At 34.1% G+C, this 18,355-nt stretch overlaps 1 protein-coding gene across 3 annotated transcripts in view; it reads right to left on the bottom strand.

The window, feature by feature from the left end:
- Positions 1-18,355, bottom strand: part of LOC136028942 (apoptosis-resistant E3 ubiquitin protein ligase 1-like) — a 74,398-nt gene that overhangs the window by 30,689 nt on the left and 25,354 nt on the right. For all 3 annotated transcript variants that reach the window (XM_065706928.1, XM_065706927.1, XM_065706929.1), the window contains exons 5-7: positions 17,105-17,268; positions 8,534-8,696; positions 1,950-2,158 (exon numbers count right to left, since the gene is read on the bottom strand). In XM_065706928.1, coding sequence (XP_065563000.1) covers positions 1,950-2,158; positions 8,534-8,696; positions 17,105-17,268 — 536 coding nt within the window. The remainder of the gene's footprint in view (positions 1-1,949; positions 2,159-8,533; positions 8,697-17,104; positions 17,269-18,355) is intronic.

Raw genomic sequence — 18,355 nt, 5'->3', positions numbered from 1 at the left:
TAAATTAAATTCTGTTCGTTTTTAATTAACGTAGTTTTTCTTTACTGGTTAATAAAAGGAATATTTGGGAAGCTTTGCTTGATGTTTCTCCTTAAAAAAACAAAACAAGGATTTTGGCTTGTTACTGATGATATTTTGGACAAAGTTTTTGCAACCAATTTTAATAATAGTTGCACATTAGAAATTTGGATAATATTATTCAAATAAATAGACTGAAAATCTACAAAATCATTGAGCCTATTTAGGGCTGAAGTCATTCTGACCAGCATCAAGTTACAACATTGATATATAAATATATTACTCGCAAATTCTCCTCAACATGCCCTGAAATTTTCAACTTAATTACCATAGTCGTTCCTGAAATATCGCAGATAAACGCCTTTTGACAATTTTGAATCCTCAGTGTCTATTGATTTAGTTCAATATTCTCCTAAAATACCGTGTGGATGAACGTAGTGCCATGTAACTTAGTTCAACATCCCCCTCAACATGCCTTGAACGTTTCAAATTAATACCTTTAGCCATCCCTTAAATATTGCAGATGCACCATTTTGAAAACCTCCATACACATAGTTTCTTTTGATTTAGTTCAACATTTCGCTCAATATACCCTAAAAGTTTCAACTTAATAAAACAAAACATTCCTTAGATATCGCAGATACACCCTTTCGAAAACCTTAAAGGCAGACAGCGTCTTCTGATTTAGTTCAACATCCCCAACAACAGGCCTTGAAAGATCCAAAGTAATACCCTTAATTTTTTTGGTATATTGTACAGACGACCTTTTGACAATCTGGAGTTATCTAGTGTCTCTGGATTTAGTTCTACACCCCCTTTAACTTTACCTGAAAGTTTCAACTTCATGCGTCACTTCGTTCCTTATATTGAATATATATCATTTTGACGACCAGGATGCACTTAAACTATTTTGATTTAGTTCAATAGTCGTAGTAGTAGCCGTAATAGTCATAGTTTTAGCAGTAGCGGTCGTAATAGTATACACAGTCTCTTTTGGTTATTTCAACACCCCCTCAACATGCCCTGAAAGTTCCAACTTAATACTCTAAGCTGATCCTGCGATATGTTTGATTGGCCATTTTGACATTTACATAGTGTGTTTTGATTTAGTTCAACATCCTCCTTGCCATTTCTGAGTTTCACCTTAGTACCCTTAGTCTTTTGGGAGAGACACAATGTAACATACTCCCACTTTCCAAGTAACAAAACCTAAATGTAAACAATAGGCAACTTGCATAACTTAGAGCCCATGCCCCAAGGGCTGTTGCATGTCATCTCAAGAGGACCTTTCGACAATTTTACTGGACATTTCGACAATTGTTACTGGACCTTTCGAAAATTTTGAAAAAGATGGTCATCTTAAAATATTGATCGGATGTCTTGTGGAGAGGACAGCTAAAAATGTCGTGGGAGGGGAAGGGGGGATCTGGTGGACATCCAATCACTTTTGACTCTTAAAAAGAGTACTATAACTTTGGATTTAGAATCGAAAGAGCCCCCTCTGAAATTACAACGACAACTCCTTCAATATGAAGCGGTCAGGGAAAAAAAATGTTGAAGACTTCACGCTGTATACTTAGGCAGCGCCATTTCACTGCCTTTAGTCTGTCAGGAAGGATCTGCACTAAGGGCAGCTTAGAGGAAGTTTTCATCGAAATACCCGCATTGTCAAGTGCCCTCCTCAGATTTTATTTTTATGTTAGTGCGTGGATTTTCATAGAGAAGCATCTCTTTAAAGTGTTTCTATTGAAAATAGACAAAAATCAACAGTAGTGCCTCCATAGACTTTAATAAATACATTCCCCCTATAATTTGGTGAACTAACACCTCCTACATCATGCATTGCCAGTGCAGTCTCAGAACATATTTACATCTAAGCTTGTGGTAAATGATTAAAACGAGCTCTAGATTATGCGATTTTGAGTACTTACTGTGGTGGCAAGGGAGACTCGGAAAGTTCTAAATCTCACAGGAAGTAGTCCTAGTATGAATTCACGAAGAACAAGCTGTTTCGAGGAAATATACGCAAAGACCTTCTTTGGCTTACTATATTCTTCCGAGCCAACACATGTAATATATGATTCATGATCTTCACTTTTTTTCTGGCCAACACATTGAGAGACTTCCTCAAACTCAGAGGCTGAATAAAAAAGAAGAAAATGACAAAAACTAAATATAAAAATATGATTCTGCCCAAAACATTGAGAGAACTCCTAAAAACTCAGAAGCTAAATAAAAAGAAAAAAAAGAAGAAAAAATTAAAAAGAAGAAAAGATAAAAAACGCACGATTCTGAGCAAGAGACCTCCTTAAGCTCAGGGGCTAAATAAAAAGAAAAAAAAATGATAGAATAAATACCTTATAAAGAAAAAACTTAAAAAAAACACATTATACAAATGGACTAAACAGGAAAAAATAATTTGTTCGGTTCTAAAGGACACTTTGGATATACATACTTCAAAATTTTCTGAATATTTTGAATATTATGAACTCTTTTAATCAAACTTTATAGAAATTCAAACGTTTCGTGCCATTCAAACTATTCAACTATTCAAACTATTCGTGCCTAGCAATTTATCGTACAAGGATAATTAAATGAAGGCTGTGGATGACAAATTTACAATTCTTTATTTAAGTTTAATGCGCACTACGTTAAAATTTGTACAAGTTGAGTAAAAGAGTTCACAACACTCAAAATATTAAGAAAACTTTGAAGTATGGAGGCTATATCAAAAGTATTCTTTAGAACCAAAAACTTTATTTTTATAAAGTATTTAACCCTTTTTGGTCTTAAATCGTGTAAACTGTACATTCTTAGTTTTTCAATACATACTTTATTAAAATACGAAACATTAAACCAATTCATGCAAGAAACATTTACAGGAAATATAAAAGGAAAAGTATTATGTGAATCACGGCAGGATACTTAACCTTTTATCAGGCTGAACTGAGACGACCCTAAACTCGCAAGGAGGACAATTCTCCAAAACATTGATTGTCATTCCATTAATCTTGGTAAATTCAAGCATTTATAGACCACTACAATTAAAAAGAGGACAATATTATTTTTCTTTTTAATTTTCATTAATCTTTAGTAGGACATTCAGCTTATGAATGCCACAGCCAGTGTTTCCACTTCATAATGGCAAGTTTTCCGTTCTGGTAGACCAAAAATCCGTAAAATTCCGACGCCTGAGAACGAAAAATCCGTCAAATATTCCGCTAAAAAAATCCTAAAAATCCACAAAAAAAATCTGCTCAAAAAGAACTCTTGTGGTAAGCGGTTGTTACAAGTAGAACAGTGCGGTCTGTTGAAACACTTCCAGGAGTTCAATGCTGCCCTTAAAAAAGATTCCACCAGATCCGTGGGCAGTCAAACGAGAAAAAAAAGCTAAAAATTCCATTTATTCACCTCTTGAAAAAGGTGGTGTGAACGGGATAGATAAGAGGGTTGGAAAAATGATGCACTGGCTACTTGAATTTCACCTAAAATATCGTCAAGCCGAACTGCGGATCAGTAAGTGCGTTCTTACCCAGAGTGTTCTTTCCAGTTCACATCTCGTTTCTCCCTTTTTGTGTTTTTAATGTAACTAATGACCCCCCCCCTCCCACAAAGATACCAAAAGAGTTTTAAGACCGATGTTTAACAGTTCATGGATATTTTTTCATATAGTCCAGAATGTCGCCGAGTATCTCGTTGCCTGTAAATTGCTAAATGAATCCTGAAACTATCTCATTGTGAAAAAGAACACAACTTCACGAAACCAAGTGTGTCAGTGACACTTCTGCTTGAGTTGGACTAGAGTATATCTCGGAACGCTCGTTTATCAGTCTATAGACTACAATTCCTATCTGATCGTACAGCTCAAACATACAATATTCTGTTAAGTGGTATACAAATCAGCCTGTTGTCTAAATTATTAGACAGCTAAGCTAACTCAGTAAAAATTGCCGTTTTATCGTGATAGACTACGATCTGCAGTTACTTTGGGCTAAAAAAGCTCGAAGGATTTGATGTTTATGTACGGTAGACCTATTAGAACTCATGAAGGCCAATAAATCGGAAGCTAGATCCTTTGAAAGCCTCTAAATTTTGAGAAAATACACGCTTAGTGACTAGAACGGATACGGATATAGATTAACTATAATATATAATGCTGTATAAAAAAACAAACAACCATTTTCTGGGGTACTGGGATACAATGGAAATCAGCTACCACTGCATATCGGCGACGGAATCAGCTCCAGAAGCAAGAGCTTCACGTTGTATACTAGCTAGTGTTTGACACTCTTCAACCGTCATGTTTGCCTTGACCGACATGATTCTTTTGGTCAGCTTTTGGATCAAGTTGATCGATTCGGAGTGAACGTTTATCCTTCTCATCCCTGCCTTTGTTTGCATCGCAGTCCTTAGCGAGATGGATGAGAGACGATTCCAAGAATCAGTTTTGATGTTTTTTGGACAAAAAAAAATGTTCAATGACGGCGTATAAGAATGGTAGCGAAAGCAAATACCTAATCACGACCATGCCGTTTGCAAACCTTGGATTTCCAGTGGGAGTATTGATATCGGAAATCTTTTTCCAGAAGCCCAAAGTTTCAGTACTTTTGGGGAGGTCTGAGACCAGCATTTCCCGCCACTCGTCATGAATGCTTTTAGCATTCCAGTTCAGAAGTTCGTATTTGAGAAGAAATTTTGATAGTTTTATTGGAGCTGTCGAGTCGGTGGCCATCACAGGGTCTAACAAATCAGCGCACACGAACATTTCGTTGTCAAATACGAATCTTTGCTGTATCTGCTTAATCGCCTCGACGTAAAGACAACGGGCTGACAAATACACCAAATTAACAGAAAGGTCTTCAGTGCGAGTTCTTTGGTTTGACTGCAACGTCTCCAGAGATTCACAGCCGAGTATCCCAAGATATAACTCTTCCAAAGCAAAGTATTCCCTGACATTTTCAGGGTTCAACTCTAGCACAGAAGTCCCTCTGACGTAGGCTGCTTTCATAAGGTTTTTTGACAATCTACGGATCAGCAGCTTCACTTCTGGCTGAATGATGGAAGAGCAGCTTTTCACTCTAGAAGATTTTATTAAAATCATTGAATAACTCCAGAACATAGCTTTCAAATTCCAACTCGATTCTCAGAAATGGATTAGCCAACTCCCTGTATAAATAAATCGCAGGAATCAACTTGACCTGATGACTCATTGCATAGCTCACGGTTGCTTGAAGAGTAGATACGACTTGATCGTGTTAACCCCAAACCGGTTTCTGGACTGGAGTAGGTGAGCTAATTAGTCCGGGAATCAACTATGGTTGAAAAATAGTCGGAACGGAAAACAACAAAGAAACAGCAGTAAAGATTAATACTTAAAAAGATCAGTGTGATTTGAGAATAAAAACAACTAAGTTCAATTCTTACGTAAAATCTTAGAAAATCTGTCAAAAATCCGGAAATCCTACAGATCAAATTCTCATCCGTCGAAGACCCAAAAAATCCGTTTTTGACGGAAAAATCCATCAAAGTGAAAACGGAAAAATCCACAGCCTATATAGACACCAGTTGCGCGGAGTCGTATCTTGCCCATAGAAGAATTTCAACCTGCATCTTTAGACTAGGCGTTAACCTCTTGCAATCCCACAGCCAATCAGTGCGGAAAGATCTTGGCTCTATTCAGGGAGTGGCTCTATCCGCCAATAAGTGCAAAAAGATCTTGGCTCTATCGTCGATGTCGCGACGATAGCTATGTGTTGCTTTTGAAAAATGTTCGCACAACTGGTGTCTGCTGAAGGCTGTGATGAATGCTGAATCTGAAATTTACTTCTTTCTCAAATCTCAATTCCTGTTATGAAATAACGCAGATAAATCCAGTGGCGAGGTGAGGAATTTGCATCGGTTTTTATGATGAAATTTTTGTTTTCTCTGCCGTCTCTACTCCTACGCAAAAATAGCTTAAAGACCAGAATGCTTGTCCAAATACTTTTATCGTGAATTGATTATTATTATTAAATTGCGACTAGATTGTAGAATAATTAAGTAGTTTTGACATTCAAACATATCAAAATATTAAATTGTTAGGTAAAGAACAAGGGGGTCGAAATAGGCACCTCAAATTTTGGCGACCAACAGACAGACAGAAAAAGCAAGTTAAGAAAAACATGGTAAAAACGAAAAGATCAAAATATATGTTTTATAGTCTTCACTCTTTGTCTTTCCAACACACAGAAAAACTTCCTCAAGCTAAGAAGCTAAATAAAAATATGATAAAATCATAAATACATTTCTTTTTTATACAGTGATATTATACTCATCTCTCTTTTATTTTTCATCTTAAGTTATTATATAACTTGCAGAATAAGCTTTTGCAGAGTAAAAGTTTTTTTTTACTGCAATTTAATGACAAATCCTGTGTTATTCTCATTATTGCTAAAGGTGGCTAGTTTATTCCATAGAACGTGGGTACACACGCAAGTACACAAGGCAGGGGAAGAGAAAGGAATTTCCAGCTTTTGAATAAAAAAAAATGGCAGGTTTAAAAAATAGAGGATGAGGTTTTGAAGCAAGAATCCCGCTTGTTCCTTTTTCTTTTAGCCTTTTTTATTATTATTATCATTATTATAATTCCACCTTTACTGAAACATTTCGTGTAGGGTGGGGGAGGTATTTTCTAATTTAGAAGGAATATGGAACCGGTGAATTGCACAGAAATACACAAAAGCATGGTAACGAATCACAAGGTTTCACGGAGAGGTTAGGGAAGGGGTCATACCTATCTAGAGTGCCACACTCTACATAAATGACCTCTTTAATTAATAATACTGCATACGATTCTTAGTATTATTTTTCTGCCATAAACATTACTTTCTTCCTCCCAAAAGCCACCCCTTTTCAATCCATTTTTTTCGCAAACGAGTTATTTAGAATAACTATAAAAATAGTCATAATAAAAACTAAAAATAGTCATAAAATATTCCAGTATTCTATAGCAGTCACAGAATAAATTCTTTATAACGGGTAAGTAGCTGGACAAAATTTAAATGGAATTAATAAACCAAAAAAATATACAATAATAGATGGCCCAATTTTTATTAATTGAGTTAGGAAACTAAGTTTCATAGCAGAAGGTTATAGCTTTTCTCAATTTAACACCGAGAGGATAGATTTTGTCCAACTTAAAAATATAGCCGTAAGGTTGGTCTTTGAACATAGAGATGGTGCACCAAAGTAAAGGGATGAACAACGTCAAAATATAAAATTTTATAAAATATTTTCAACTAAAACCACCTTGAGATCCCAAAAGTACCAAAACATTTTTTATTTTATTCAGAAGTAATTCACACATATTTAAACCATTTTTTTCGGGTTCACTTAATATTGCCGTAAACCTTACCTGAAAGAAAGTTAATAATTCTTTAATATAAATAACATATTAACAAATAATTTATCTAAACACATAAGTGGAGGACGGGACTAAAATATAAACTTTAGGTTACTTGTGATCTGATTTATGCAATTCATCTGCGGATAGAGATCTTATTCGACAAACGGATATTCGAGACAGCTTGGATACGTTTACGGATGGATCGAATGCTTGTGTTTATTCTTCGGCAATTTTTCCCTGTTCCCCTGTCTTGTTTATTATTTTCCAATGTAATCGAACTATAGTCTACTTTAAAATTAAAATTTCCCCATTTTTATCACAATATTTCTAATAATGGTGAACTGCATCTATTTGAGGCAGTTGAATGTAAATATATTGAATATAAAATATTTTATGTAAATATATTAAATATATTTAATATTCACATTATCAAATATGAATATGATTCCCCTAAAATTCCGCTTAAGACCTTGTAGATAAACCATACAGACCGACTACATAAGAACTAACTTGGTTAGAGAAATGTGTGCAATGTTTGGTATTAAAAATTTATTTCATGGAATAAACTAACCTAAAAATTAAAAGAAGAAAATTTCACTTCTTCTAAAAATACACATGGCAATCCTTATAATTTCAAACTTGACTCATTCAATAGGTGATATTCTAAGAACAGCTGTGAAAGAAATAGAAAGGCTACGGAAGAGTTTCCCAGAAGTGAGGGGCACAGATTCAGGAAATAGAAAGGAATAGAAGAAATAGAAAGGCTACGGAAGAGTTTCCCAGGAGTAAGGGGCACAGATTCAGGAAATAGAAAGGAATAGAAGAAATAGAAAGGCTACCAAAGAGTTTCCCAGGAGTGAGGGGCACAGATTCAGGAAATAGAATGGAATAGAAGAAATAGAAAGGCTACGGAATAGTCTCCCAGGAGTGAGGGGCACAGATTCAGGAAATAGAAAGGAATAGAATAAATAGAAAGGCTACGGAAGAGTTTCCCAGGAGTGAGGGGCACAGATTCAGGAAATAGAAAGGAATAGAAGAAATAGAAAGGCTATGGAAGAGTTTCCCAGGAGTGAGGGGCACAGATTCAGTAAATTTAATTTTCTGTCCGAAAAGCTGACAAAAACCTCTTACCTGATAAAGAAATAACTTTGAATTTTCCTCCACTAATTGTCCTTCCTTTTAATGTTACACACGCTGCATATATTCCAGCAGCAAAAGTCTTACTGAAGAAAAGAGTGTTGAGCAGTCCCGAAGCACGAACTTGCAAAACTTCAGGTTTACATTCTCTCACCAGCTAAAATATTTGATAATTACAAACCTCTTAGTCAATGAACTAAATATGTTTGGTATTGTTATTGCTGCTAGACAATAAATCAGAAACGTTTTGAATATCAAAAAATTCAACTTCTGACATAAAAGTCAAATTCTGACATGAAAGCTAAAACGTAGTCCTTTTTTAAAGAAAGCAAACATAGAATTGGCGCAGTTCTGATTCGATAATAACCAAATTTGGAGGGGGTGGTGTGTCGCATTGAAAAAGAAAAATTACTTGAAATTTACCCCACCACTCTCCCAAAATAATGTTCGTTCAAAAAATTCTAAAACAGTTTGTGAAAAGATATTTAATAAAAAAGAAAAACAAGAAGGAATTCAAGTTATTAAGAAAACATTTAAATAAATAAACCAATATACGCCGCATGCTCAGTTTAGAGGAGCTAGGCGTTTTCAACATGCAGAAATCTCAGTGAGAAAAAAAAAAGAAAAAAAAAGTGCAAAGTGCATTTTTTTCGAGCCATAAGGTTGTTAGTTATACATCGAAGAACAAATTGCTGCATGCCTGAGGATGACCCTATTTGATTTTGCTTCGAAATTAATCCTTGCCTTCACAAATCCCAAGGACTTTATTTGCCTAATAAAACACCAAATAGGGTATCAAACAGTTCGTGGTAACGAACTGTAATAAGGAGCGACCCGGCTCAATAGTAAACGAAACTCTAAAAAACGGAATTTTGATGCTAAAATATACATCAAAAGAATCAGATTTTCATGCTGATTTTAAATATATAAGTTTCATCAAATTTAGTCTTTGTCATCAAAAGTTACGAGCCTGAAAAAAATTTGCCTTATTTTAGAAAATAGGGGAAAACACCCCCTAAAAATCACAGAATCTTAACGAAAATCACATCATGGCATTCGGCGTATCAGAGAACCCTACAGCAAAATTTTCAAGCTCCTATCTACAAAAATGTGGAATTTCGTATTTTTTGCCAGAAGACAAATCACGGGTGCGTGTTTATTTGTTTGTTTGTTTTTTTTCCCCCAGGGGTCATCGTATCGACTAAGTGGTCCTAGAATGTTGCAAGAGGGCTCATTCTAACGGAAATGAAAAGTTCTAGTGCCCTTTTTAAGTGACCAAAAAAATTGGAGGGCACCTAGGCCCCCTCCCACGCTCATTTTTTCTCCAAAATCAACAGATCAAAATTTTGGGTTAGCCATTTTAACCATAATAGCCATTAAATAATAACTATGTCTTTGGGAATGACTTACTCCCCCACAGTCCCTGGGGGAGGGGCTGCAAGTTACAAACTTCGACCAGTGTTTATACATAATAATGGTTATTGGGAAGTGTACAGTCGTTTTCAGGGGATTTTTTTTTGGTTTTGGGGGTTGAGGTTGAGGGGAGGGGGCTATGTGGGAGGATCTTTCCTTGGAGAAATATGTCATGGGGGAACAGAAATTCAATGAAAAGGGCGCAGGATTTTCTAAAATTACCATAAAAAACAATAAAAAAATAAACATGGAACAGTTTTTTTCAATTGAAAGTAAAGAGTAGCATTGAAACTTAAAACGAACAGAGATTATTACGCATATGAGGGGTTCTAAAAATACTTTAACATGAAGTGCGAGGTATTTAGGAGGAGATAAATACCTCGCTCTTTATGCTATAGTATTTTTGGCAATTTCAACTATTTATTCTACTGCCTTTCTGATTCAGGGGTCATTCTTTAAGAATTGGGACAAAACTTACGATTTAGTATAAAGAACGAGGCATTAACGAGGGTACAAACCCCCTCATATACATAATAAAAATTAAAGAATATAAAAGTTTGTTACATAAGTTAACTCTTAAGTTACGTATATTTTTACTAATAAAAAAATTCGTTAAAATTAAAGTTTATAGTTGCCTTTTTATGTAACCGAAAAATTGCATGGCAACTAGGCCTCCTTCCACATCCCTTATTTCTCAAAATCGTCTGATCAAAACTAAGAGAAAGCCATTTAGCCAAAAAAGGAATTAATATGCAAATTTTATTTTAATAATTTATGTGTGGAGAGCCAAAATCAAACATGCATTAATTCAAAAACGTTCAGAAATTACATAAAAAAAACTAGTTTTTTTAACTGAAAGTAAGGAGCGACATTAAAACTTAAAACGAACAGAAATTACTCCGTATATGAAATGGGTTGTCCCCTCCGCAATCCCTCGCTATTTACGCTAAAGTTTGACTCTTTGCCACAATTCTGCTTTTTCAAACAATTAAAAGCTTTAGCGTAAAGAGCGAGGGATTGCGGAGGGGACAACCATTTCATATACGGAGTAATTTCTGTTCGTTTTAAGTTTTAATGTCGCTCCTTACTTTCAGTTAAAAAAACTGTTTTTTTTTTATGTAATCTTTCAAGGAACAAGAAACAAAATCTCAACTCCAAGGAGAGATCTTCTACTAATCAGACACTTAGGTAGATATGAATAAAAAAAACGGCTCCTATTGTGGTGAAAAGTAAGGAAATGTAAAAACAAATAATTTTAGCTGTCAAAAGAAAACATTTTTATCATTCTTTTTAAAATGAAACCATTAAAAGCACAATTAATTCAAATTCAAACACAAATTTAAAACAAGTAGCATCAATAGGAGTGTTAAGCGGCGTTCATACTACTTACGTAATTTCTTTGCTACTAATTTACGTTACCTTAACTAAAACTTTTTACACTTAAACAAGACTTTTCACCCTAGGCTAACACAAAAATCCATAAAATCATCATAATAATCATCTTCGTTACGACCATCACAAGCAAAGTATTCAAAAACTGAAAATATGGAAAGGGGATGGAGAATTCTGATTAAATCAAGTTCTAATTAAGCATGAAACACTTTAGCAAAAGTTTATTAATTTGTTTCAAAATCTTTATAAAAATGTACACACCATATAAACACAATAACTCATACTAAGCCAACGTAAAATTCTAAGTAGAGCTCAAGTACTATTACGGCATGTCTACCAGAAAACTTCGCTTCGTTGCATTACGCAACGTATCGGAATCGTAAGGTATCACGTCAGGCTAGTGTGACAGGTTCAGCGGTGTAGTGTTGGAGAGTTATTATTATTATATATGTATATATGTATATATGAATATATATATATATATATATATATATATATATATATATATATATATATATATATATATATATATATATATATATATATATATATATATATATATATATATATATATATATATATATATATATATATATATATATATATATATATATAGGTTCAATAGCCGGCATATAAGCCTAATTAGTGCTTGGCGACCTTCAGACACACACAGTCTGTATGAATTTAGTACAGTGTATGCTGTTTTTTAATTTTCTTTTTCAATGAAAACATTGAAAATGAAATACCCACCTAAAAGGCATTTTTGAATTACATGAGTGTCCGTAATTATGCAATCTGCGGACAGAGATCTTATTCGACAAAGGGATATCAGAGACAGCTTGGATGCATATGCAGGAGGATCAAACATGCTTGTGTTATCGGTGGATTGGAGAAGTGTGGTATATCTCTCCACATACTCTAACAATCTCGTAATTTGCAAATTCTTCAACCCAATCCTAAAAATCACCTCGTTTTCCATTTGTGCTTTTCCTTATTTTAATAAATATGCTTTCATTCCATCGCTTCCTCATTGCTTTCATTCCATAAAATCTATTGAGTTTCAACTAAATTTTAACCTAAAATAGTTACCGTGTGTAGTTTTGCTCAAAACTGTTTAAATTCTATTTTAGCTGAATTATCAGTAACGTAAGCAGTTACCATAGCATGGTGGCTAAGAGACTCTCTTTCAGATTTGAGGGCTCTGAGTTCAAGCCACTTTATGGTAACATATGAATTATACTCTTCAACCTTTAACAATTCAGAATCGTGTTTCTTCGAATTTGTCCTGTGGTGACACAGTGGCTTTAACCTTAACTTGGCAATACGGGACCCAAAGATCGAACACAGTTGTGGCAGCGTACTGTAGGGCCAACGCAGGGACCCTAGTAGTCAAGAAGCGTCGTTAATCCGATTACTTACTTAATTTTGGTAACTTAATTATCTTTAGGATTAAATACTTTTTATCAATAAATATCTATTTTAACATGTTTCTAATCCAAATTAAATAAAAAAAAACAGTTTTTCAACTGCAAGTAAGGAGCGACATTAAAACTTAAAAAAACGAATAGAAATTATTCCGTATACGAAAGGGGTTGTCCCCTCCTTAAGGCCTCGCTCTTTACACTAAAGTTTGACTGGTTTCTCACAATTAAACTTTTTAAAACAATAAAAAACTTTAGCGTAAAGAGCGAGGCGTTAAGGAGGGGACAACCCCTTTCATATACGGAATATTTTCTGTTCGTTCTAAGTTTTGATGTCGATCCTTACTTGCAGTTGAAAAACTTGTTTTTTATTTAATTTCTGAAAGTTTTTTAATTAATGCATGTTTTGATTTTGGCTCACCCCACATGAATAATTAAAATGAAATTTGCATATTATTTTTGCTAAATGGCTTTCTCATAGTTTTTTATTAGTAATAAATATACGTAAATTGCAAATTAACTTACGTAATGAAATTCTATATTTGTATATTTTTATTACGCATATGAGGGGACTCTCCCCCTCGTCAATACTTCGCTCTTTACACTAAAGCTTCAATTTGGTCCCAATTCTTTAAGAATGACCCCTGAATCACAAAGGCCGTAGAATAAATAGTTGAAATTACTAAAAAATACTTTAGCGTAAAGAGTAAGGCATTGTCGAGGAGACGAACCCCCTTATATACGTAATAGTTTCTGTTCATTTTAGGTTCTAATGCTGCTCCTTACTTCCTCCTGAAAAAAACTCTTTTTAAATTATCTTCTCATTGTTTTTTTCTTTTTTTAAATAATGCTAGAAAATCCTGCGGCCCATTCATGGAAATTTTCTTCCTCGTGGTAAATTCCTCCAAGGAAAGGTCCTCCCACGTAACCCCTCCCCGACCCCCTTTAACGTGAAAAGTCCCCCTGAAAACGCCTGTACACGTCCCAATAACCACTACTATATGTAAACAATGGTCAAAGTTTGTAACATGCAGCCCCTCCCCCGGGGACTCTGGGGGATTAAGTCGTCCCGAAAGACATAATTATTAGGTTTTTCGACTATGCTGAACAAAATGGCTATCTCAAAATTTTGACCTAGTGACTTTGGGAAAAAAATGAGCTTGGAAGGGGACCTAGGCACCCTCCAATTTTTCGATCACTTAAAAAGGACACTAAAACTTTTAATTTCCGTTAGAATGCCCTCTCGCGACATTCTAGGGCCACTGGGTCGAAACAATCACCCCTGGGAAAACAAATAAACACGCATTCGTGATCTGCCTTCTGGCGAAAAATACAAAATTCCGCATTATTGTAGATGGGGGCTTGAAACTTCTACATTAGGGTTCTCTGATACGCTGAATCTGATGGTGTGATTTTCGTTAAGATTCCATGATTTTTAGGGGGTGTTTCCCCCCATTTTCTAAAAGAAAGCAAATTTTCTCTGGCTCGTAACTTTTGATAGGTAAGACTTGATGAAACTTATATGTTTAAAATCAGCATAAAATGCGATTCTTTTGATGTAACTATTGGTATCAAAATTCCATTTTTTAGAGTTTCGGTTACTATTGAGCCGGGTCGCTCCTTACTACAGTTCGTTACCACGAACTTTTTGATATTTATTTTGAATGCAAATATCTAATCAAAATTCTCAATAGGAGCAATAGTTTTTCGTAAATTTTTCTTTTTTTTCTAAAGTCTTGATGATTTCTAACAATTTCCTTTGAATAACCCTAGTTGTGTTCACATTACTGACGGAGTACAACATTTTATTATGAATGTAATAAAAACTCTTTAATCTCCAATAGATGGCTCCCAAAGCAGGTTTCAAAAGATGCTAAACCAACAGCTTCAACTGCATTATAATTTATGGCCCCGATTATACAACTAAAGTGACATACAGTTTGTTTCATATTTCAGGAACTGTATCCATTGCCCGTTGTATCCAAACTAAGAGTTTGCCTGGGTCAAAATTTGACATTGTAGCACAAAATTAGTCCCAAAGAAAGAGAAAATACACATTCAGCCAACTAAAACTGACTTTTTTCTTTATAAATAACCTTTTTGGTTTAAATAATAATTAAATAATAAAATAACATAAAAATACTATAATATAATAATAATATAATATAATAATAAAATAATGAATATATATAATAATGTAAATAATAAACAATAAATATAAATAATATAAATAATAAAATATAGTATAATAAGAATAAATAATAATAATAATAATAATTAAATAACCGTATTTCATATAATACTCTTGTCCCAGAATTGCCCTAATTACCAGAATTACCAGAAAAACGACGGGACTCATCCTTGTTAACCTCAGGGGCGGATAAGGAATTAATTTTTAGAAGAGGGATCAACGAGACTTGGACTCCTCTGTTATTATTTAGGATAGGATAGGGAGGATATTAAAAAGAAAAATCCGTTTAGTTTCTTAGAAAAATATTTAGTAAAATATACCTCCACAATCAAACACAACTTGAAAAATTGATAAAGAATAAATTAATCTTCTTTTTGCATTTTTTGAAATAAAATGGACTAATATTTGAAAATATAAACTTAAGAAAGGATTATCCACAAAATATTGGATGTTCTAAATTTTGTCCCAGGTTGTGTTTTTGTAAAATCAATAAGTTCAAAAATTCTGAAACAGTGCTTTATATCATTTTTTTTTTTACTTTTTAGGTTAGTATATAGTGACGATAAATCGAATTTGTGCGACAAAACATACACTGGTTCTTTTGGTATTACTGCATGTTACTATCGTTTGATACACATGGGACCATGCTCCCTATCCAGATGGGAATGTACTCCCTATCCGTTACCCACTCTATTAGTAACTTCGTCTACAGTAATTACCATATTTCATATAGCACTCTTGGTCCTAGAATTGCCCTATGCCCTATTTTGTGCACTATTTCATATAGCACTCTTGGTCCCAGATTTTCCCTATACCTTATTTCATACCCTATATCCTATTTTATACCCTATTTCATATAGTATTCTTGGTCCCAGAATTTTCCTATACCCTATTTCATACCTTATACCCTATTTCATATAGCACTCTTGGTCCCAGAATTTCCCTATACCTTATTTCATACACTATATCCTATTTTATACCCTATTTCATATAGTATTCTTGGTCCCAGAATTACCCTATTTCATACATTAAACCCTATTTCATTTAGCACTCTTGGTCCCAGAATTGCCCTATACCATATTTCATACCCTAGACCCTATTTTATACCCAATTTTATATAGCACTCTTGGTCCCAGAATTGCGTCCAAATTAAAATCTTAACTTTTTTTTTAAAACATATTAAAAAGTAGCCTATATTCTCAGTAACTTTGCTTAATGTCTTCTTTTGTTATCAGAACCATAATCATTTATTACTAAAAACAACAATCATACTCACTGCCGAGGTTGGACTAAACGGCAGATAAAACAAATACTGTTTATAAGGGAGGCTTCCCACTCTTTATTTCCTTGTCCTTTACGTTAAAGATTGATTTTTTGTCACAGTTCTATAAGAGCGATTTCTGAAAGACAATTTAAATAAGAAGTATTTTTTAAGAGGTTAGAAAATTAAAGAAAAAAAAGAAAGATTTTAGCGCAAAGAGCGAGGGATTGAGGAGGGGGGCAACTCCCGTTTATATACGAAATAATTTCTTTTCGGTTTAAATTTTTACGTTGTTGCTCCTTACTTCCAGCTGCCATAGAAACTGTGTTTTTTTATTTAATATTAAATTAAAACGCAATTAATACTACTAATGTATATACAATCAATACCACACTAATACGCAATCGATTTGATATACCTATGCAAATAGGTTTTTTTGAAGATAATGACAAGCAAAAAAATATATAAAAACTACACAATAACAGCACTTCAATAACTAATGGCAAAAAACAAGCAGTGGCCAAAACTTAAGATCGGGGGGAGGGGGTATTAAGGAGAACCGGCTGAAGGGTTAGGAACGCTAAAGAGGGCACCCGCGTCAGAAAAAAAGTGTCTGAAATGTTAGCTTATTGAAATACTCTAATGTGACCTATGCAAAAAAGGCTCGAAGAACCTTTGAACCTTTTTTTTACCTTGACTTTTGAGAAAAAAAAACAAACAAGTACACAGAAGTAAAGACCTCTCCCTCACCAGGCAACAATTTTACCTTAGCCCCCTCTAGACAGAATTCCAGGGAATAACTATGCTTAATTTTCGTTTCTATAGTAGTTCTACTAAACTGCTACACTTAAACTTTTTTTTAAGTAGCAAAACTCAATTCCAAATACCTCGGTTACTGTCATTTCAAAATCATCGAGACATAAACTATCAACGCAACAGCGGTTTTCAAATTCGTCAAACGGGTCCAATGCAACCTGTGTATGACCTTGATTGCTAGTTACTATAGTAGACAACTTTTGAACAACTGATGTTTTTCCTGGATCCGGTGAACCTAAAAAAAAGAAAATATTAAACATTTCCTGTATTACCAAATTTAAAAAAACGATATTTCTAAAGAGCCTTTGTGGGGTCTAATGCTTGTAATTTTTCTTTATTTTCTCTTAATAAATAGATTGATTGATTGATAACCAGATTTAATAATACGACGTACAGTATACAATTAAAAATACATTATCTAATCATGCATGTAAAACAAAAATTGATGCTCGAGGCTTTACTGAAAACAACTCATATTTCAAGCTGTTTATTTTTATCTCTCATGAAATCAAGAGAAATGCAACAACAAAATACTATAACAAGGCTAATAAAGGTTTAAAAACAATAACTACCTCAAATACGAGTGGTGTCATACCACAACACCCTCACTAATTTCAAACCTTCTAAACGTCATGAGTGTTAAAGTTTCTGACCCTTTTTGGATCTCGTTTCTGGGCAGACGTTGTCCCTAATTTGATTTTTTTTTTCTTAACATTAGGCTCTCTTTGTTTCAAGGATTTACGACTGGGAGTTTCAAACTCACCAAGGACAACAATTTTTTCGGCTCATTTTGTGTAGTCTACTCTAACACCGTTTTCTCTCAAAATTTCTTTTGGATCCTCTTAATCCAGGCAAAAATTTTATGACTTTTGTCCCCAGTCCGGGGTAATACCATCCCTAGAGTCATATTCATTGGACTTTTGAATAAATTGGCCAACTAAAATAACAGCAAAAAAAGGACGAGAGGGGGCTATCCTCTAATCACTTTTGACCTGGCCAACAGGGCACTAGAACATTCTACTTTTAATCAAATGAGTTGCCTCCGAAATCTTTACGAAGGCTCCTTCCGTACAAAGTGGTCGTGAGAAAAAAATTTATCCAGATTCGTATGTTTTTTCATTATAGCCAATGCTAGAACGATGCCTCCGATAAAATATGTTATGACCTTTCCTTTACTTTAATTTTAAAACTTTCAGTTTTTCGGATAGCAAAGAATTTTTTTTATTTTATAGTACATTCGAATACGAAAGTTTTTTTTCTTCCAAAACTTACCTTATTCTTCCATATATCTTGCATACATCAATTTCGTGCCTTTCATATTT

This window comes from Artemia franciscana, chromosome 7, assembly GCF_032884065.1.
Source record: "Artemia franciscana chromosome 7, ASM3288406v1, whole genome shotgun sequence".
Taxonomy (NCBI): Eukaryota; Metazoa; Arthropoda; class Branchiopoda; order Anostraca; family Artemiidae; genus Artemia; species Artemia franciscana.
This window is presented reverse-complemented; position numbering and strand designations above follow the sequence as displayed.